This window comes from Carcharhinus amblyrhynchos, unplaced genomic scaffold (assembly GCF_965287045.1).
Source record: "Carcharhinus amblyrhynchos unplaced genomic scaffold, sCarAmb.v2.hapA scaffold_41, whole genome shotgun sequence".
Classification (NCBI taxonomy): Eukaryota; Metazoa; Chordata; class Chondrichthyes; order Carcharhiniformes; family Carcharhinidae; genus Carcharhinus; species Carcharhinus amblyrhynchos.
This window is the reverse complement of record NW_027649782.1, coordinates 3543586-3565961: the sequence shown is the minus strand read 5'-3', so window position 1 is coordinate 3565961 and position 22376 is coordinate 3543586. Positions and strand designations below refer to the sequence as shown.

Here is a 22376-nt window from a genome sequence, read left to right as displayed (position 1 = left end):
ACAGGAATCAGTAGTAAGACCACTGCTTTTCGTATACTAATGAATGGATGTACAGGGCACAATCTTAAAATTTGCAGATGTTTTATAATGTAGTGAGAAAGACAGTGATACAACTCAAGAGGCCAGACAGGCGAATGAATGGAAGGACATTTAACAGATGAACACATCATTGAATGTGGGAGAACAGGTTGAGAAAGTAGTTAAAAAGACACAAGGGACCCTGGGCTTAACAAAGAGTTGTGTAATACAAAAGCAAGTCAGTATAAAGAACCTTTATAAAACACTAGTCGAGTCTTGAATGGGGTATCAGCTCATATCAATATTAGAACCAAGGCTGTAATGAGATTTGGAGCCAAGTGGTTCTGGCAGAACCTAATGGAGCATGGTTGATTTGATTGGACTGTTAATTGGGTTTTATTTGTCCTATGAAGACAAATGTAGGCAAATTTCCACATTGTTAGGTACAGCTTCAATTGGTGTGGGAACATTTACATTGTTTAGTGCGTGCTACTTCTCACTTTTTAGCTTGTTGCTAATTGTATGTTATGACTTCACCAGTTTGGCGCTGTGAAGGAATCTGTGACTCAGAGGAGCGGCAATAATCGCCAGATTGCCACTTGGCTCAAATTCCCCAGTCTTGCTGCTGCTCCTCATTTCTTCAGGGCCTTCTAAGCCCAGAATTTCCTGAAACGTGGAACACCAATGAACAGAGCAGAGTTTTGGAATTCAGAAAATGCCCCCTTTTAATGCATTAGTTGCCATATGATAAGTTTAAATGTCCAGTCTGAATGTTAGTGATTAGATCAGTAAATGGCTGAGTGGGTAAATAAGTGAATGGTTAGGTAGGTAGGTAGGTGGGTGGGTAGATGACTAAGTGGGTGCATCATGGGGTAGTTGGGACAGAGGGGTAGTCAGGTTGGAGTAGATATTGGGGAGTAATCAGAAGTTGGTGGAGTAGTGGCGGTTACTTCTGGAGGTAGGCTATGTTTTAATCTGTCCAATATTTTCTGGATAACCATTCAGAACTGTCCAAAAAGTCTCCAACGCAGAGTCGGAGATATTCATGGGAGGATGTGGGAGGCAGGGGAGTGGCCCATCAGAAGTTCAAATTCCCAGGCAATTGTCATGTAGGTTGATGTGATGTGCCTCCTAATGGATCTGAACATCTTTGGTTGTACATCTGGGGCAGAATGCTCCCATTTTCAGGCTAAGTGATCATGCTGGCAGGAAAACAGGAATTTTTTGCCTAGTCCCACTGACCTGCACTTGGACCATATCCCTCCACACCCCTCTCATCCATGAACCCGTCCAAGTTTTTCTTAGATGTTAAAAGTGACCCCACATTTACCACTTCATCTGGCAGCTCATTCCACACTCCCACCACTCTCTGTGTGAAGAAGCCCCCCCAATATTCCCTTTAAACTTTTCTCCTTTCACCCTTAACCCATGCCCTCTGGTTTTTTTCTCCCCTAGCCTCAGTGGAAAAAGCTTGCTTGCATTCACTCTATCTATACCCATCAAAATCTTATATACCTCTATCAAATCTTCCCTCATTCTTCTACGCTCCAGGGAATAAAGTCCTAATCTATTCAATCTCTCTCTGTAACTCAGCTTCTCAAGTCCCGGCAATATCCTTGTGAACCGTCTCTGCACTCTTTCAACCTTATTTACATCCTTCCTGTAACTAGGTGACCAAAACTGTACGCAATACTCTAAATTCGGCCGCATCAATGCCTCATATAACCTTGTAAAAGGTCTGACAACACCAGGTTTTAGACCAACCGATTTATTTGATAGTAAACTCACAAGCTTTCGAGGGGACTCCCTCTTCGTCAGGTGAATGGAGAGTTCTGGCCTCGGACAGAGCATATAAAGCACAGACAGTTTAGAGATTGTGCTTTATATGCTCTGTCCGAGGCCAGAACTCTCCATTCACCTGGCGAAGAGGGAGTCCCCTCGAAAGCTTGTGAGCTTACTATCAAATAAATCGGTTGGACTAAAACCTGGTGTTGTCAGACTTTTTACTGTGTTTATCCCAGTCCAATGCCGGCACATCCACATCATGTAACCTTACCATAACACTCCAACTTTTATACTCGATACTCCGATTTATAAAGGCCAAATGTACAAAAAGCACTCTTTACGACCCCTATCCACCTGTGACGTCACTTTTAGGGAATTCTGTACCTGTATTCCCAGATCCCTCCGTTCAACTACACTCTTCAGAATCCTACCATTTAACCTATATGTTCTACTTTGGTTTGTCCTTCCAAAGTGCAGTACCTCACATTAGTTTGCGTTAAATTCCATTTGCCATTTTTCTGGTTGGTCCAAATCCCTCTGCAAGCTTTGAAAACCTTCCTCACTGTCCACTACACCTCCAATCTTTGTATCATCAGCAAATTTGCTGATCCAATTTACATTATCACCCAGATCATTGATATAGATGACAAACAACAATGGACCCATCACTGATCCCTGCGGCACACCACTAGTCACAGGCCTCCACTCAGAGAAGCAATCCTCCACAACCACTCTCTGGCTTCTTCCATTGAGCCAGTGTCTAATCCAATTTACTACCTCCCTATGTATACCTAGCGACTGAACCTTCCTAACTAACCTCCCATGCAGGACCTTGTCAAAGGCCTTGCTGAAATCCAGGTAGACAACATCCACCGCCTTCCCTTCATCCACTTTCCTGGTAACCTCCTCGAAAAACTCTAATAGATTGGTCAAACATGACCTACTTCACACAAAGCCATGTTGACTCTCCCTAATAAGTCCCTGTCTATCCAAATATTCGTAGATCCTATCTCTTATCACACCTTCCAATAACTTGCCCAGCACCGACGTCAAACTTACTGGCCTATAATTTCCCGGATTTCTTTTCCTTCTGAAAAAGCCACAATTGTCAATCAATATCTAAGTAAACATTGCAGTTAGGAACAATGGAGGTACTTGAGATGCATTCAAGTGTGAAGGGAAATAAAAATAAACAGCGTACTGGAGCATGAAGAGATATCCATTGTCAATGGAAGCCTATTTCAAAGCATTGCATGTTGAAATTGAAATTGACATAGATCAAAAAGTTTCAATACAACAGAGGGGGTTTCAAAGGTTTCAGCTTGGTTGGAAGCCTCAGAGACCAAATCTAAGCTCTGTGAATACACTGGAGCCGAGGACACAGCTGTGCAGAACAGAACCCCCCACACACCAGGTGAAATTGATGTCTTCTCTCTGTGAGAGGACTTTAAAGGGCTCTCACATCTGCAACTTCTGACGGAGAAAGGGAAATCTCTGCTGCAGAACGGAATGCTGCTGTGACTTAAAAGCCTGCCAGGTGACCAGGGAACATGGAGATTAAAGTGACCTGGCCACTTCAGAATTTTTACAGCTGACAGGCAGGAATAAAGATGTTGATCACGGGGCTGCCTGAAATCACCATGCCAGGGATGATCATCAGGTCTGCCATGAAGGTTCCATCCCAGACGAGGTCGACCCATTTGACACTACCAAGATGTCTGGCCTGAGGGTAAAGGGGTTGAAGGGGGAGGGAGAGTGGGGTTGGGTCACCCTCATGCCTGCAGTGTGTGTGTCTCTGTGTTGAGGTGGGAGAAGGTGGTGACCCATGATTTGAGTGGTGGGAGGAAGCCCTTCTTTACTCATAAATTACTGATGCGCTCCTAGACCCTTGGGGTCCAGCATGCTGTGTCCACACTTGTGATTAGCAATACCAAAGGCTGTCCAGTGCCATTCCCATTGGGGGAAGGTGCATGGCAGGCAGGCAGATTTGGCGAATGGGCTGTCTAGTCTACTAACTGTATTACAATTAGTGGTTTTGTATAATTAATGAGTTACTGCCCACAATGGGCTTCCAGCCTGGTAAATCCTGACAGCCTTGATGCCTGTTGGGAATTTGGATTTTTGGCTGACACCCAATTCTGCAGGGCATTGAGTTGTGGAGGGCTGTCTTTTGAAGCTGGAGAATCCAGCCTCTGGTCTCCAATGATCTGCAGACCAGAAGATTTCCCCTATATTTTTAAATGTAATTTGTATGTTTTTGAGGCAGACCCTCAAAACGGAAGTTGAATTGAAAATGAAACTGAAAAGGAAAGGCGGACCTCAAAATAAAACTGGCCTTCCTATTGGTCCTCTTGCCTAGAAAAAAAGGATATTGTAACATTGGTGGCAGTCCAAAGGAGATTCACCAAGCTAATTCCTGAGATGAGAGGTTTTTCTAAACCTGACTAAATAATCTGGGTCTGTGTTCCTTGGAGCGTAGAAGAGCGAGGGGTGACCTTATTCAAACATACAAGATCCTGAGGGGGCTTGACAGAGTTGATGGTGAGATCTTTTTACAAGTGGCAGAGCCTTGAACAAGGGGACACAGCTACAAGATAAAAGAGCCAATCATTTAAAACAGACACGCAGAAATTTCTTTCAGTAGGTGGTGAATCTCTGGAATTCTCTGCCCCAGTGGGTGGTGGAGGCTGAATCATTAGAAATATTCAAAATGGAGGTGATAAATATTTGATAAATCGCAGAATAGAGGGCTATGAGAAAATCACACCCAAAAGGAGTTGAGGTTGGCATAAATCAGCCATCATTGTATTAAATGGCGGGGCAGGCTTGAAGGGTCTTGTGGCCTATTCCTGCTTCTATTTCCAGTGTTCGTTGTATGTTCATGTTGTTCCTAGTTGGAAGATGGTCACTTTAAGAGTTCAATCACTTGACACACTGATGCCATCATTGGCTATTTGAGTGGGATACTATTATAACAGCCAAAGAGTAATCACCTTTCTAATAAAACTAATTTATTTTGTACCTTTGTGGACTGCAAGCTTCTCTTTAAAAATACCACAAAAAACTCTTTTCTCCCCCTTTACATCAGAGGTTCCTGCAATGAAACACAGTATAACGTTAACAAAACTTACAATATAAATAATTAGTAAACACAAGTCACTTTCCTGGGAACATTGATTCCGATGTGCTTGTCGATAAACCTCAGACGTCTGCTTTTTCATTCTGACTGCGATTTCTGGTGTTTCTGATGTCATCCATAATTATCTCAACTGGAGTCAATGTAGGATTTGGACGTTTACTTGGTTTTGGAGTGTCCTCACTTGTGGTACTGTCATATTCTCAGGCATGTACAAATCTTTACTTGGCACAGTTTGTTGTGAACTCTCGGTTGACTGTCCCTGCAATCTTGTTGTTGCTGCTAAAAATTAGTCAGCGTGTATTCTTCATACAACCTTGTCTTGAGTTTGAACATTTTGGAGAGAGGTCCTGTTTGTGCTAATATGATGACAGGTACCAACTTTTTACTGGTCATATAGTTTGTTGCCAATGCTTTTTGAGCTTTCTGAAAGACATGGCATTTAGCCCTGCTCTCATGTTGTACAACATGCCTTTGCTGTTTCCTCTCAACAATCTTTCTAGTCTTTGGCGGCTTCAGCAAATCAAACACTGAACTGACGTTTTACCATGAGTAATGCCGGGGAACTTTTGATTGTTGAACGTGTCATATTCCTGCATGTCATCAGGAATTGGCTTAAGTCATTTTGAAAGTGATCCTTGCTCATGAGTTACATCTAATGCTTCATTGTCTGAATAATCGTTTAGCCAGCCCATTTAGAGTCATAGAAGTTTACAGCATGGAAACAGGCCCTTCAGCCCAACTTGTCCATGTTAACCTTTTCTTTTTAAAACCCCAAAGCTAATCCCAATTGCCCGCATTTGGCCCATATCCCTCTATACCCATCTTACCCATGTAACTATGTAAATGCTTTTTAAAAAGACAAAATTGTACCTGTGTCTACTGCTATCTCTAGTTCCAGACACTCACCACCCTATGAGAAAGTTGCCCCTCTGGATATTTTTGTATCTTTCCCCTCTCAGTTTTAGACTTCCCTACCTTTGGGAAAAGATATTGACTATCTAGCTGATCTGTGCCCCTCATTATTTTACAGACCTCTATAAGATCACCCTTCAGCCTTCCACATTCCAGAGGAAAAAAGTCCCAGTCTATCCAGCCTCTCCTTATAACTCATTCCATCAAGTCCTGATAGCATCCTAGTAAATCTTTTTCTGCATTCTTTCTGGTTTAATAATATCCTTTCTATAATAGGGTGACCAGAACTGCACACAATATTCCAAGTGTGGCCTTACCAATGTCTCGTGCAACTTCGACAGGACGTCCCAACTCCTGTATTCAATGTTCTGACCGATGAAATCGAGCATGCTGAATGCCTTCTTCACCACCCTGTCCACCTGTGACTCCACTTTCAAGTTGCTATGAACATCTACCCCTAGATCTCTTTGTTCTGTAACTCTTCCCAGCGCCCTACCATTAACTGAGCAAGTCCTGCCCTGGTTCAATCTACCAAAATGCATCACCTTGCATTTATTTAAATTAAATTCCATCTGCCATTTGTCAGCCCACTGGCCCAATTAATCAAGATCCCATTGCAATCAAAGATAACTGTCTTCACTGTCCACCATGCCACCAATCTGGATATCATTTGCAATCTTACTAACCATGACTCCTATATTCTCATCCAAATCATTAATATAAATGACAAATAACAGTGGACCCAGCACTGATCCCTGAGGCACACCAGAGATCACAGTCCTCCAGTTTGAAAAACAGCCCCCTACAACCACCTTTGGCTTCTGTCAAGAAGCCAGTTTTGTATCCATATAGATATCGCACCCTGGATCCCATGAGATTTAACCTTATGCAACAACCTACCATATGGTACCTTAACAAGGTATTGCATTTGTGGCAGGATAAGGTGCTGATCCAATGCATTGGATTTCATTCTCCTTTAGATAATTTATGAATTCATGTGAAATGAACTATGGCCCATTGTTGCCAACAAGTTATTCAGGGTGACCGAATCTTGCAAAAATCTTACCCAGTCTATCATTCTGAAGACGTAGTCTACAAAATGGCGACTGAGACCCTTTTGAGTGTGGGTCTACCATAATAAAAAATGCTTGTCTTTTGAATGGTCCAGCATAATCTGCATGAACTCTTTGACATGGCGCTTCTGGCCATTCCCATAGGTGTAATGATGCTAGAGTATATATAGTACAGAAGAAAGCCTTTGGCCAATCTACACCAATAAAAATACACTAAATTTACATTAATGCCACTTTCCAGCACTTGGCCCATAGACTTGAATGTTCTGACATTTCATGTGTTTATCTTACGTACTTTAAGAGTTTGAGATTTCCAGCCTCTACTACCTTCCAAGGAAATACATTCCAGAGTCCCACCATCTTCAAAGTTAAATAAAATTTTCTTCAGACTCCCTTGAAATGTCTTGCCCTTCACCTTAAAATTACATCTCCCATTATTGACCCTTCCACACTTTCCAGATGTCTTATGATCTTACACACTTCGATCAGGTCACCTCTCAGCCTTCTCCGCTCTGAAAAAAACAACCCCAGCCAATCCAGTGTCTCTTCATAGCTCCAAATGCTCCATCCCAGGCAACATCCTGGTGAATCTCCTCTGTACTTTCTCCAGTGCAATCACATTCTTTCTATAGTAAAGTGACCAAAGTGCACAAAGTACTCCAGCTATGGCCTAACTAAAGTTTTATATGGCTCCAACAGAACCTCCCTGCGCTTATAATCCATGCAATGACTAATAAAGGAAGTGTCCCGCATGTCTTCAACTACCCTATTAACCTGTGCTGCCACCTTCAGGGATCTATGGACAAGCACTCGAAGATTTCACTATTCCTCTGAGCTTCCTAGTGCCCTGTCATTCATTGAGTTTTTGATAAGAGAGGGGATTAAGGGTTATGGGGAGAGGGCGGGAAAGTGGAACTGAGCCACGACAGATCAGCCATGATCTTATTGAATGGCGGGGCAGGCTCGAAGGGCTAGATGGCCTACTCCTGCTCCTATTTCTTATGTTCTTATGAGTTCTCCCTTGTCTTGTTACTCCTAAAATGCATCATCTTGCACTTTTCAGAGTTAAATTCCACCTGCTACTTATCTCCCCATCCGATCAACCCATCTATATATTTCTAAAATCCAAGACTTTTTTCTTCACTATCATCCATCCTGTCAATCTTCATGTTATCCACAAACTTATCTCCTGCACATTCACATCTATATCATTTATATACATCATGAACAATAAGGGACTGAGCACTGATTCCTGTAAAATGCTCCTGAGCCCTGATCTCCAGTCACACAAATGGCCACCTATCACCATCCTCTGTCTCCTACCACTAAATCAGTTTTGGATCCAATGTGCCAAGTCACCTTGGATCCCGTGAGCCAAGGCCATCCCCACACTCCCACTTCTTGCCTTCAAACAACCACACAGCCTCAAAACAGACCACTGTCTGCAGCAAACTACCCAGCCTTCAGGAGAACAGTGACCATGACACCACACAACCCTGCCACAGCAACCTCTTGCAAGACGTGCCGAATCATCGACACGGACGTTATCATCTCATGTGAGAACACCATCCACCACGTACACGGTATATACTCTTTCAACTTGGCCAACGTTTCTACCTGATACGCTGTAGGAAAGGATGTCCCAAGTATTTACATAGACGATCTGGAGGAGGGGGCTGAGTGTAGGGTAACGAAATTTGCTGATGACACAAAGATGAGTGGAAAAGCAAATTGCGTGGAAGGTGTGGACAGTCTGCAGAGAGATCTGGATAGGCTCAGTGAGTGGGCGAGGACCTAGCAGATGGAGTATAACGTTAGCAAATGTGAGGTTATCCACTTTGGTAGAAATAATAGTAGGAGGGATTATTATTTATAGGGCGAAAAGCTGCAGCATGCTACAGTGCAGAGGGACCTGGGGGTCCTTGTGCATGAATCGCAAAAACCCAGTCTGCAGGTGCAGTAGGTGATCAAGAAGGCAAATGGAATGTTGGCCTTTATAGCGAGGGGGATAGAATATAAAAGCAGGGAGGTCTTGCTGCAAGTGTACAGGGCACTGGTGAGGCCGCAACTGGAGTACTGTGTGCAGTTTTGGTCCCTGCATTTCAGAAAGGATATATTGGCCTTGGAGGGAGTACAGAGAAGGTTCACCAGGCTGATACCGGAGATGAGGGGGGTTAGCCTATGAAGAGAGATTGAATAGACTGGGTCTGTACTCGTTAGAGTTTAGAAGGCTGAAGGTGGATCTTATAGAGACTTACAAGATAATGAAAGGGCAAGATAGCGTAGAGGTAGATAGATTTTTCCCGCTTAGAAAGGATAGCGGAACTAGAGGGCACAGCCTCAAAATAAGGGGGGGGTGCAATTTAGAATGGAATTGAGGAGGAACTTCTTCACTCAGAGGGTGGCGAATCTCTGGAATTCTCTACCCATTGAAGTGGTGGAGGCTACCTCGCTGAATATATTTAAGTCACAGGTAGATAGATTTCTGACAGACAAGGGAATTAAGGGTTATGGGGAGAAGGCGGGAAAGTGGAACTGATCCACTTCAGATCAGCCATGATCTTATTAAATGGCGGGGCAGGCTCGAAGGGCTAGATGGCCTACTCCTGCTCCTATTTCTTATGTTAAGGCATGGTACATTGGGGAGACCATGCAGACGATATGACAACTGATGAATGTACATCGCTCGACAGTCACCGGGCAGGAATGTTCTCTTCCTGTTGGAAACACTTCAGCAGTCACACGCATTCAGCCTCTGATTTTCGGGTTAGTGTTTTCCAAGGTGGCCTACACGACACAATGCAGAATCACTGAGCAGAGACCGATAGCCAACTTCCGCACACATGAGAATGGCCTCAAATTGGGATCTTGGGTTCATGTCACACTATCTGTAACCCCCACGACTTGCCTGGGCTTGCAAGATCTTACTAACTGTCCTGGCTGGAGACAAAAAAAAATGTGCTTGACCCTCTCTCCACTCACAGTGTGTGACTTGATTACCTGTAAAGACTCGCATTCCAACCACTATCTTGTAAATTGAGTTTGCGTCTTTATATGCCCTGTTTGTGAACACAACTCCCACTCACCTGATGAGTTACCAAACAAACCTGGTGTTGTAAGACTTCTTACTGTACTGCCCTTATGGCCAGAGAGGAATTAAAAATTTGGGTCAGAGTCCCTCTAATTTCGTCCTTTGCCTCACACAGCAATCTGGGATACAACTCATCCAGTCCTGGAGATGTCTCCACTGTTAAGTGCACTAAACCTCCAATCCCTCCTCACTCCCTATGTCAAACTGTTCAAGAACCTCCTCTCTCTGAAATCTGTACCTAAATTCTCCTTCTCCCAAGTAAAGTCAGATGTGAAACACATGTTTAACATCCTACCAAAGTCATCCAGTTCCTTAGACAGATTTCCCCCTTGCTCCTTAATGGGACCTCTTTCTCTGGTTATACTATGGGATTCATCCTTATCCTACCAGTCGGTGCTTTTTCATGTCCCTCTTTGATCTCCTAATTGTTTTTAAGTTCCTCTCTGCACTTTCCATAGTCCACTAAGAGTCTCCGCTGTTGGTCCCTTTGCTAAGAACCTCTCATTACTTTCTTATCCAGTCCTGAATATTTCTGGATATCAAGGTTTCCCTGGGCTTACTCCTCCTTAGTAAGAAGTCTCACAACATCAGATTAAAGTCCAACAGATTTGTTTGGTAGCACAAGACACAAGCTATTGGAGTATGCCCCTTCATCAGGTGAGTTTTATTGCTCCTAAAAGGGAACAGGTTAAGCCTGTACTCTTCACAGTTCTTTTTTATGCCCCCAATCCCAGTAATCTGCTGTAGATTTTCCCAATGTATTTTCACCTGCTTTAATTGCTTCCCCCCCCAATCCAAAACCGTTTAATTGCAAGCAATCTTTGTCCTTTTCCATAACAGACTCAAATTGTACTGTGTTGTGGTCACTATGACTAAAATGCTCCTTCGCTGCCACCTCAAACACTTGTCCAGCTTCGCTCTCCAGAATGAGATCCAGCACTGTGCCGTCCCTTGTTAGACCATCTATATAATGACATAAAAGCTCTCCTGAATACATTTCAAGAAATCCATTCGCTCAAATCCTTTCTCACCATGACTATCCCAATTCATGTTAGGGAAGTTGAAAACCCAACATAAGTACCCTATTTTAGTTATGACGAGATGCCAGTGTTGGGCTGAGGTGGACAAGATGAGAGGTCACGCAACACCAAGTTACAGTCCAACAGGTTTATTTGAAATCACAAGCTGTCGGAGTGCTGTTTCTTCATCAGATGAAGCGAAGTGAGGTGCACAAGCACAGAATATATAGGTGGAGTGATGATAGCCCAACACTAACAGGTAATCAACAGTGTCAAAGGATAAGTAGATACGTAGGCCGGCTGAATAACAAATCTTTACAAGTAATTATGAATGCTGACAATTAAACGCAAGTAGTTAATTATAAATCAGTATGTGCAAAGTGTCAACAGGCTATATAACAAGTGAAGGGATGACTCAAGAACTGATAATTTAAAGCAGAGAGAGGATTACAAACAGAGTAAGATGGTGTTAAACACTATTCAAACTAACATAGGTAGAAAAATCACCACCTGTAATCAATGTATGCATGGTGTCAAAGAGACTTTTCCCCCACAGGAATATATGTTGGGGTTATATACAGCGTGAAATGAACCTGAGATCACAGTCAAGGCTGTCCTCATGAGTATGAAGCTTGGCCATCAGTTTTTGCTTGGCAGTTCTGAGTTGTTGTGCATCTCAAAGGCCGCTTTGGAGAACGATTACTTGAAGATCAAAGGCCAAGTGTCCTTGGCCACTGACGTGTTCACTGACTGGGAGGGAACACTCCTGCCTGTTAATGGTTGTGTGGTGTCCATTCAACTGTTGTCATAGTATTTGTATGGTCTCGCCAATGCATCATGTCCCGGGCATCCTTTCCCGTAGTATATGAGGTAACTACACTGGCCAAGCAGCTTGCTGCGAACAATAGTGTGTTTGAGGTTAGACAGCTGTTTGAAGGCAAGTAATGGAGGTGCAAGGATCGCCTTGGTGAGATGTTCGTCGTCACTGATGATATGCATACGGCTGTGAAGAACCTGGCATAGTTTCTCCATTCTGGGAAAGTACTGGATGACGATCTCAAACACATTATCATTCACAGCAAGCTACCCAACTCTCAGGGGAACAGCGTTCACAACACCACACGATCCTACCACAGTAACCTCTAAAGGACTTGCTAGATCATCAATACAAATGCCACCATCATATGTGGAAACACTACCCACCAGGCACACAGTACACTCATGCAACTCGGCCAATGTAGTTTACCTCATACACTGCAGGAAAGGATGTGCCAGGGCATGGTACATCAGCAAAATCATGCAGTTACTACGACGATGGATGAACGGACACCATGCAACAATCGCCAGGCAAGAGTGTTCCCTCCCAGTCAGAAAACATTTCATTGGCCAAGGATACTGTCTCCACTCTTCGAATAAGCTTTCTCTAAGGCAGCCTTCCAGGTGCACAACAACACAGAATTGTGGAACAAAAACTGATAGTTAAGTTCAGCACTCACGAAGATAGCCTTAACTTGATCTCAGGTCATGTCACACTACATGTAACCTCACCATATTGTTCTGTGGCGAAAAAATCTCCTGGACTGTCCTGCTTTGACACCATGCATACCTTGATTACAGGTGATACTCGCTCTTCCTGAATTAGTTTGCATAGTGTTTAACACCAGCTCACTGACTGTTTATACTCACCTGCTTGCATTTATCCATTAGCGCTCATGATTACTTGTAAAGACTTTGTTACTCAGCTGGCCTACACTGTCTGTACTTATTCATTGACAGTATTACCTAACAGTGTCAAGCTATCATCACTCCATCTATTTTTAATTACTTTTACACACTCAGTCAATTGTCTACATATCAGCTCCTGTATTGCCCGTTGATTATTTGGGGACCGATAATACATTACCAGCAATGTGACTGCCCCCTTTCCTAAGCTCTACCCACAAAGCCTCATTTGAAGATCCTTCCAAAAATAATGCAATATAACCTCCTCTGTCATGCCCTCTCCTGAAGATCCTATACCCTTGAATGGCTAACTGTCAGTCCTGCCTATCCCTCAATCAAGTCTCTGTGATGGTATCAATATCACAATTCCACATGTCAACCTACAACAGTTCATCAGTCTTAGCTATAATACTCCTAGCATTAGAGGTCACCCAACCTTGCCTTACTCCATTAGAATTTAACATAGCTGAAGTTGCTCTGTTTTGGTTCCTTCAGTATGCTGTGTCCCTATTGTACCATTGCTTTGTGTCCTCTGCCCCTGCTGAACTAATTTAAACTCCTCCCAACAGCAATAGCAAACCCATCTGCAAGGATGTCGGTCCCATTCTGGTTCTAGTACAGACCGCCCCACTTGAACAGGTCCCACCTTCCCCAGAAGCAGTCCACACGATCCAGGAATCTAAAACCGTACGTCCTGCATCAACTTGAGCCATGCATTCATCTATCCTATTCTCTCACATCTACACTTGCCAGCACATAGCACCGGCAGTAAGAGATTATAACCTTTGAGGTCCAGCTTTTTAATCTGCTGCCCAGTTCCCCGAATTCTTGATACAAGACCTCATCCTTCATTGGTACCAATGTGTACCAGAACTTCTGACTTATCGCCCTTCAGAATGCCCGACAGCGAGTGACATCTTTGACTCTGGCCCCAAGCAAGCAACACACCATCCTGGAGTCACATCTGCAGCTACAGAAATGTCTGTCTGTTCCCTTAACTAATTAACTCCCTATCATTGCTGGTCTTCCTTCTTTCTTCCTCGTCTCCTGTAATGTCATGCCGCTCATGGTACCAGAAGTTTGGCTGTGATTGCACTCACTTGAATGGAAAACCGATTTGGAAGCTGCACCTCAGGAAACTCTGCACTGCCTGGTAGTCACCCTTCTTTCCCCAGTCTCTAAACATGCTATCCACATAACTCTCAGCTTTGCTCATGGACCAGTGTATTCCAGCTGCCACTTGAGCTCCAAAACCTGGAGCTCAACTTTCTACATGTGGTAGCACTTCCTGCACGTGCACAATGCACTCAGCTGACCTCATTTGCCATGTTTAAACTTAAGCATTCTTTGTCTTTCTTGCCAACTTTTCTAATTATAGTTTTGATAATAATCAAATGACAAAATGATAATAATGACATTGTGGGAACAACAGCACTCAAAATCCAGAGACTCAAAGTGTGATTCGCATTGGCATGTTTCTGATCTTCCTTTCTGATCTTCCAGCCCCCTCATCAGTGGAGTAGTGTGAAATCACAGGATACCAAGAAAGTCATTCTAATACATTAGCAAGTCATTAGAGAGCACTCTCTCTGGGACTTCCCCCACCACCAGATATTCAGCTGGCACTGACATGATGTCACCTAGATGTGAACAAGTCCATGCCAACCTGTGCCATGGGCAGGGCCCCAGTGGGGAGGCAATGATCAGGGAAAAGTGAAATGCTGACTGATTGGGGTGGGGCAGCTTTATTTCAGTTATGATTGAGGTGCCCTTTTAAGATTGCACTCAGTGTTGAGGCCCCACCCCCTGCAAAATGAGTTGAAACATCTGCCTTGAATTTTTCAGGCAGAGTGGAAGATGTGGAGAGAAAACCAAAGTGTTTCTCTGGACAGAAGCATGTCCGCTTTCTCGCCAGAAACACTGCCATTTTTTTGGTAAGATTCTCCTCTTAGTCTTAAAAGCTCGTCTTACCATAACTTAGTCTCCTTGTCTAATTCTACGTCAAATTACCTAACCTTACTACTTTTATAATTACTTATCACTCACATTGGCTCTGACTTTTACTATCTCTAGCACTTCAGTTAGCTGTTTTCCCATGATGCTGACTGCAAGATATCATTCCCAGACCGCTTCATGGTGATGACTGCGATGCACCATTTCCAGCAATGGCTGAACACATATTTGCTTTCTCCGCTATGTTGCCAGTGAACCCTGGCCAGCAAAATAGCTTCTGTTATCTCCTCCTTCTTTACTAACCCACAATCATGAAATTGGTTTAGAACATACTTCCTTAACAATAGTGGAACGGTTCCCCGGCGTAGACAATCAGCCTGAACAGAGTGTTCAAATCTTCGGTGACAAATGGCTTCAATTCCGGGTTTGCTCCTGCAGTCTTGCCATAAGTTCTGACAGTACTCGATCATTTCTGGTATACTTCTTTACTTGTCCTGCAGTTAAAGGAATGTTTTGGACTTCTTCAATTATTGTTGATGACTCAGCATTCCCATGGAGAGTTGATTAATGATGGTTAATTGTATATGTATGTACTGACAATGTTGGTTTCCATTACCAGACTTTTCAGGATAGCTTTGCTTCTTAACCTAGACACAAGTTTGTCTCTAATGGTGTCATTCAAGACATCTCCAAATTCACAGAATTCAGCTAACTTACTTAAAGTATCTACGCCTTGTGTGATTGATTCACAAGAAATGGTCCCACAGTATCTTCACAATCTTGCCGTAGGTTTGAGCTTGGTTTTTCTGGTTTATCAGACTCCACAGGAGGTTGAAAGTCCCCCAAAACCCCAGTTGTGCTTAGGAAAGTTGGGACTACAATGTCTGGCAAAATTTGTTTGCCTGGACAAAGGATTCAAATCCTTTACTGTATGGGCTCCAGCTATCGGTGCTTTCATCATAAGGTCCCATGGTACCAAAAATTCCTCCTATTTTTATTACTGGAAAGCACAAATGCACCACAAAGCTTTTTAGCGCTAGCTCTTTATTGTAAAAAGCTCAGCCTGCTCCTTTGAGTTTTGTAAGGGATGTTGCAAAACTCCTCTAGCTATTAACATGTTGCAGGGTATTTATTACTTTACTTGCTACTCACTGTAGAGGGAGCGCTTTTCAGAACTTTTCAGGCAGAGCACGTGGCAAGCTTTTGATGCCATTTTCACCAAAACGTTTGTTTAAATTTTGATTCCTTCAATGGCTGCTGCTATTAATCAGCACCCCTCCATTGCCAGCTTTGGTGTAGTAATATTTTGATCATCTTAAACCTTTTTGGATGGTTACAGCATGGATTAATGATTTTTCTCACTCCACTAGATTTCTGTAGTTCTTTGTTAGGTGTTTAAACTGCCTGGTCACTAGTTTCTTTGTGGTATTTTTAAGGAGAGGCTTACAGACCACAACGGTACAAAACAAACAAGAGCTTTATTGCAAAGGTGTTCACTCTCAGGCTGCTAGAATAGACTATTAGCCTGCCTAACTAATGACTTCATCAGTACATCACATGACCAATTTTTTTAAAGTGACCCTGTTCGAACTAGGTACAACATGAAATCACAACATGGTTCTCTAAGGAAACCAAAAACTTGAGGTTGGGAAATTCTTTACTCAGAGGGTAGTAAGGGTGTGGAATGCCCTGCCTGCAGCAGTTGTGGACTCGCCAACTTTAAGGGCGTTCAAATGGTCATTGGATAGGCACATGGATAACATTGGAATAGTTTAGGTTAGAGGGTCATTAGATTCGTTCCACTGGTCGGTGCAACATCGAGGGCCTAAGGGCCTGTACTGCTCTGTAATGTTCTATAAATTGAAATCTTGTTTAAAGATGTAAAGGACACTTTACACCTAGTTTACATCCAAGCTGAGCATTTGCCCACTAGAGCAGAACATACAAACTAAAGACTCAAGAAAAGGCTAGGTCCAGAAGTTGAGAAGCTGAGAATAGGCAAAACAGAATAAGTTGCTGCAGCTGTGTGTATTACTGAAGAGTGTTGGATCAATCTCATCCAGAGGGAGTTCTGCAGATGTGTGTCATTTGCAGTGAAGACAGTGCCCATTCAACTCGAGTTGATTTCACTTTGCTGGGGATCAGACTAGCTCATAGAAGGAGGAGCTAAAATTCCTCATGAGAAAGACAAGCATTTGAAGGACTTAGTGAAAGAGTATGATTATTACAATTTGAGTGGACTGTGGAGCCCATTTGTGATGTCAGCCTTAGTTGTCTCCGCCAGTTACCATGCAATTTATAGTTTATGATAAACCTCAAATCAGATTTAACATGTTAATTCTGAAAGTTGTTGAGAACAGCAGAAATAGTATTTTGTGCTTCGTTTGTTGATTCTTCTATAGTAAATGTTATTTATTAAAACCATGGAACCTTGAGATTTCAGTAAATTTAGTCAACTTTAAAACAATGTTACTGGTTGTAACAAAATTTCATTTTCAGTCTTGTGTTGCTTCCAGCATGCTTGTCTCACTCCTCATTTAAATTCTTAAGGGGGAGGGTGAGCAGCCAGAGGTCATTATACACATTGGTACCAACGACACGGATAGGAAAAGGGACGAGGTCCTGAAGTGTGAATATACACAGTTAGGCAGAAGACTAAAGAGCAGGACCTTGAAGGTAGTAATTTCAGGAGTACTGCGATGCCGCGTGCTAGGAGAGTAAGATTAGGCAGATGAGAGCTGGTGCAGGGGGCAAGGATTTAGATTTGTGAATCATTGGGATCACTTCTGGGGCAGGGATGGTGTGTTCAAGAGGAACGAGTTACACCTGAACTGGAGGGGGACTAATATCCTCCAAAGATGTGAGGGTTAGGTGGATTGGCCATGCTAAATTGCTGCTTAGGTATCCCAGGATGTGTAGGTTAGAGGGATTAGCGGGGTACATATTTGGGATTACGGACTGGATGGGATTGTTGTCGGTGCAGACTTGATGGGCCGAATGGCCTCCTTCTGCACAGTAGGGTTTCTATGATTCTATGATCCTGGTGGGGAGATTTGCTAGAGCCACTTAGGAGGGTTGAAACTAGTTTGGTGGGGGTGGGGGGAGCTCTTAAATACACAAAGGGCAAAAGAATAACTAGGGAGAGAGTAGGGCCTCTTAAGGACCAACAAGGTCATTTATGTGTGGAGGCACAAGAGATGGGCGAGATCCTAAATGAAATGAAAATTTCTCATAGGTATTTACTGCTGAGAAAGGCATGGACGTTAGGGAACTTGGGGAAATACACAGTGATGTCTTGAGGAATGTACATATTAGAGGTGGTGGTGCTGGAAGTCTTTAATGCGCACCAAGATAGATAAATCCTCGGAATCTAATGAAGTGTATCCCAGGATATTGTGGGAGGCTATGGAGAAAATTGTGGGTCCCCTAGCAGAGATATTTGAATCATTGACAGCCACAGGTGAAGTGCCAGAAGATTGGAGAGTGGCAAATGTTGTGCCTTTGTTTAAGGAGGGCTGAAGTGTAAAACCTGGAAACTATAGGCCAGTGAGCCTAACACCTTTGTGGTAAGTTGTTAGAAAGTATTCTTGGGAGACAGGATCTATAGGTGTTTAGAGACTCAACAATGGATAAGGGACAGTCAGCATGGTTTTATTAGTGAAAAATCTTGTCTCACAAATTTGAGTTTTTGAAGGGGTAACCAAGAAAGTAGATGAGGGCAGTGCAGTTGACATTGTCTATATGGACTTTAGCAAGGCTTTTGACAAGGTACCACATGGTAGGTTGCTGCAGGAGGTTAAATCTCACAGGATTCAATGGATACAAAATTGGCTTGATGACAGAAGATGATTGTAGAGGGTTGTTCTTCAAACTGGAGGCCTGTGACCAGTGGTGTGTCTCAGGAATCAGTGCTGGGTCCACTTTTGTTATTTATATTAATGATTTCGATGAGAATTTAGGAGGCATGATTAGGAAGTTTCCAGATGACACCAAGATTGCTGGCATAGTGGACAGTGAAGGTTATCTAGGATTGCAACAGGATCTTGGCCAATTGGGCCAGTGGGCGGATGAATGGCAAATGGAATTTAATTTAGATAAATGCAAGATGATGCATTTTGGTAGGCAGGACTTAGTTAACAGTAGGGTGTAGGGGAGAGTTATATATCAAAGATCTAGGATACAGGCTCATAACTCCTTGAAAGTGGAGTCACAGGTGGACAGGGTGGTGAAGAAGGCATTCAGCATGCTTGGTTTCATTGGTCAGAACATTGAATGCAGGAGTTGGGATTGGGTCATCTTGTTGAAGTTGTGCAAGACATTATTAAGGCCACACTTGGAATACTGTGTACAGTTCTGGTCACCCTACTATAGAAAAGATATTATTGAACTAGAAAGAATACAGAGGAGATTTACTAGGATGCTACCGGGACTTAAATTATAAAGGAGAGGCTGGATAGACTGGGACTTTTATTCCCTGGAGCATAGGAGGCTTATGGGTGATCTTTTAGAGGTCTATAAAATAATGAGGGGCATAGATCAGCTAGATAGTCAACATCTTTCCCAAAGGTAGGGGAGTCTAAAACTTGAGGGCATAGGTTTAAAGTGAGAAGGGAGATACACAAAAAGGTCCAGAGGTGCAATTTTTTACAGAGGGCAGCGAGTGTCTGGAAAAAGCTGCCAGAAGCAGTAGTAGAGGCAGGTACAATTTTGGCTTTTAAAAAGCATTTAGTTAGTTACATGGGTATAGAGGGATATAGGCCAAATGTGGGTAATTGGGATTAGCTTAGTGGTTTCAAAAAAAAGGCGGCATGGACAAGTTTGGCCGAAGGGCCCATTTCTATGCTGTAAATCTCCAATTTCATAAATTGGTCATCTGGTTTGTTGGTGATAGAAGAGTAAGTCTTTTAGTGGCCTGCATTCTCTCAGGGTTGAGTAGATGTGTAAATGGGCCTAAAGTATTTCCACAGCAGTGATATGCTTGCTGTTGAAACATGTCAACACAGTTGCAAGTGGCAAATATGACTAGAGCAATGAATCTTGGGTATAACTGGCTCTTAAGTTGTTTGAATTGATAAGGTAATTGAACTGCTTGTGATGCTGAGTTGCATCTCCACCCACTGGTCATCTAAAACTTTCACCTACTTTCTTAAATTGTTGCTTTCTGATCCTTAGCCCTTCAAGTTACTGGAGATATTTAAATCCATAAATAACATACTCCCTTCTCCCTGTCCCCAAATGGATGAACTCCTAAATCTGGAGAGACTGGAACATGCCATGAATATATGAATCAGCGCCTGAACTTCAGCACGGTCTATGGGGGGGATAATTAGCCAGATACAAGTCCTGCCTCAGCACAATTCTGGGAGAAATCATGAAGAAAATATTGTCTCATATCATAATGTAGGGTGAAATGACTACACACTCGGAAGAACATAGTTTAATTAGAAACAGCCAACATGGACTGTAAAGCACGGTAAATTTAGCTTTTTTTCATAAAAACAGTTTATGCAGATAAAGGGAATGTTAACTGAAGCTGTACTTTGTATTTTCACAAGGCATTTGATATAGAATAACTTAAAAAGGTAATGCCATATGGTATTAAAGGGAATGTATTAAATGTAGAGTTTGTCAGGGGAACAGAAAGCAGAGCAGGACATGTCTTTCAGATCAGTGGGTTATGGATAATACTATGCATCTGGATCCGTGCTGCAACTTCATTTGTTTTCTGTCTACTGGTTATTTGAAACAATATCAAAGTCAGAGAAACAGAGAAAACAGCAAAAGGACAGTCATACATTTTGGGAAAATGAATCAGTGGAAGTGAGAACACACTCATAGTGAGGTTATTAAGAGTGAAGAAACAGAGATCTGAGGGGCATAGATCTTTAAATGGTGGGAGGGAAGATACAAAGTGTATGGCAAGGCAAATAGATGTAATGAATACAAAGGCAAGAAAGTGATTTTGGAGGGGCTAGGCCAAGTTGGGAGCATTGAGAGATGTTACAGACTCTATTATCAGGACACTAATTGTTTCAAAAACGTACAGTGAAGTTACACTGGAATGACTGCAGGAATGGGAAATCTTAAAGGCTCAAAAGTTGTGCTTTTCACCCTCTCACTGGAAAAAGGAGGGATTTTCAAAATTATATAAAAATGAAAAATTGTTTCCACAGATTCCCCAAATCCTAAGAGGCCATAAATGAAAGATCATTGCCAGAAAATGAAAGGGATATATTGAAAATAATTGGTTCATATGTTCTTATGTTCATAGAGGGCTTGTAAGTTTTGTCTTATTATATGCAGATATTGACAAATTCATTTAGAAAGAAGTTAATAAGTGCTTAGAAGACAAAACCTAGAAAGATTAAGATTCAGTAAAAGAGACTGGCATAGGTTTTTATGCTATATGATCACACCCACACAGTATTTTAATCATAAACAAACATACAATCTTACTACAAAATGCAACATTAATATCTCAGGTTGATCTTTAATTTGTTCAATAAGGAACATTAATCCAATTAGTCATCACACCAGATTTATCTTGAAATGGATAAAGCAATTGTGATATAGTCACAACTTAGTGATAAAATGCAAATATAGTGAAACCTCCATTACCTGCTGTAAGAGGGGGGCACTTGGTCCTGCAAGGAGGATAATGAAAATTTGGGATAACTGAGTCTAATATATAAGATGAAGCAATGGTCTAGACATGGAAATGAAGACACATACAATAAAAACAACATTTAACCTTGAATCTATAGTCTTTTATTCTTAACTCAAAACTTCAAGAAAATTGGGAGTAGTAGCAGACCATTTAGCACCTCACCTCCATTCAAGGTTCTCTGTTGTTCAAAGGTTGACCGGTAACTTTACTCCATATACTGGCCTTAGGTACCATACCCAATAATCCATCAATCTCAATTTTAAAATTAAAAATGGCGGGTGGAAGCCACATAAGGCAAGTGCAGGAGGTGGAGTCATACAGTACTGAACAGGCCTTTCTGTCCATCAAGTCTACATTGAAAACAACCCTAAACCCACTTTCTAGCACTTGGTCCATAGCCTTCAATGTTATGACATTTCAAGTGCTCATCATGTACTTTTTAAAAGCTCAAAAAAGGTTTCTCACCTCTATTACCCTCCCGGGCAGTGCATTCCAGAAGAGAAAATGCTGGAAAATCTCAGCTGGTCTGGCAGCATCTCTTTGACCCTTTGACAAAAGTCATTTGGACTTGAAACGTCAGTTCTTTTCTCTTCTTACAGATGCTGCCAAACTTGCTGAGATTTTCCAGCATTTTCTCTTTTGGTTTCAGATTCCAGCATCTGCAGTAATTTGCTTTTATCCAGTGCATTCCAGAGTCATGCCACCCACTGGGTGAAAACATTCAGATCCCCTCTAAATATCCTGCCCCTCACCTTAAAATTATGCCCTCTAGTTACTGATCCTTCAACTAAGGGAACGCTGCTTACACAAACCCTCAATCTTCTACACTCAATCAGGCCCCCTCACAGCCTTCTCTGCTCTAAAGAAAACAACCCGTGCCCATCTAGCCTCTCTTCAGCACTCCTATATTCCAACCCAGACATCATCCTGCTGAATCTCCTCTACACCCTCTCCAGTGAAATCACATCCTTCCTATAGTGAGGTGACCAGAAGTGCA

The 22376-nt window shown here is 42.5% G+C and overlaps 1 protein-coding gene across 1 annotated transcript in view; it reads right to left on the bottom strand.

The window, feature by feature from the left end:
- Nucleotides 1-22376, bottom strand: part of tmem269 (transmembrane protein 269) — a 104477-nt gene that overhangs the window by 56825 nt on the left and 25276 nt on the right. The window contains exon 3 of the mRNA XM_080181506.1: nucleotides 4826-4897. Coding sequence (XP_080037632.1) covers nucleotides 4826-4897 — 72 coding nt within the window. The remainder of the gene's footprint in view (nucleotides 1-4825; nucleotides 4898-22376) is intronic.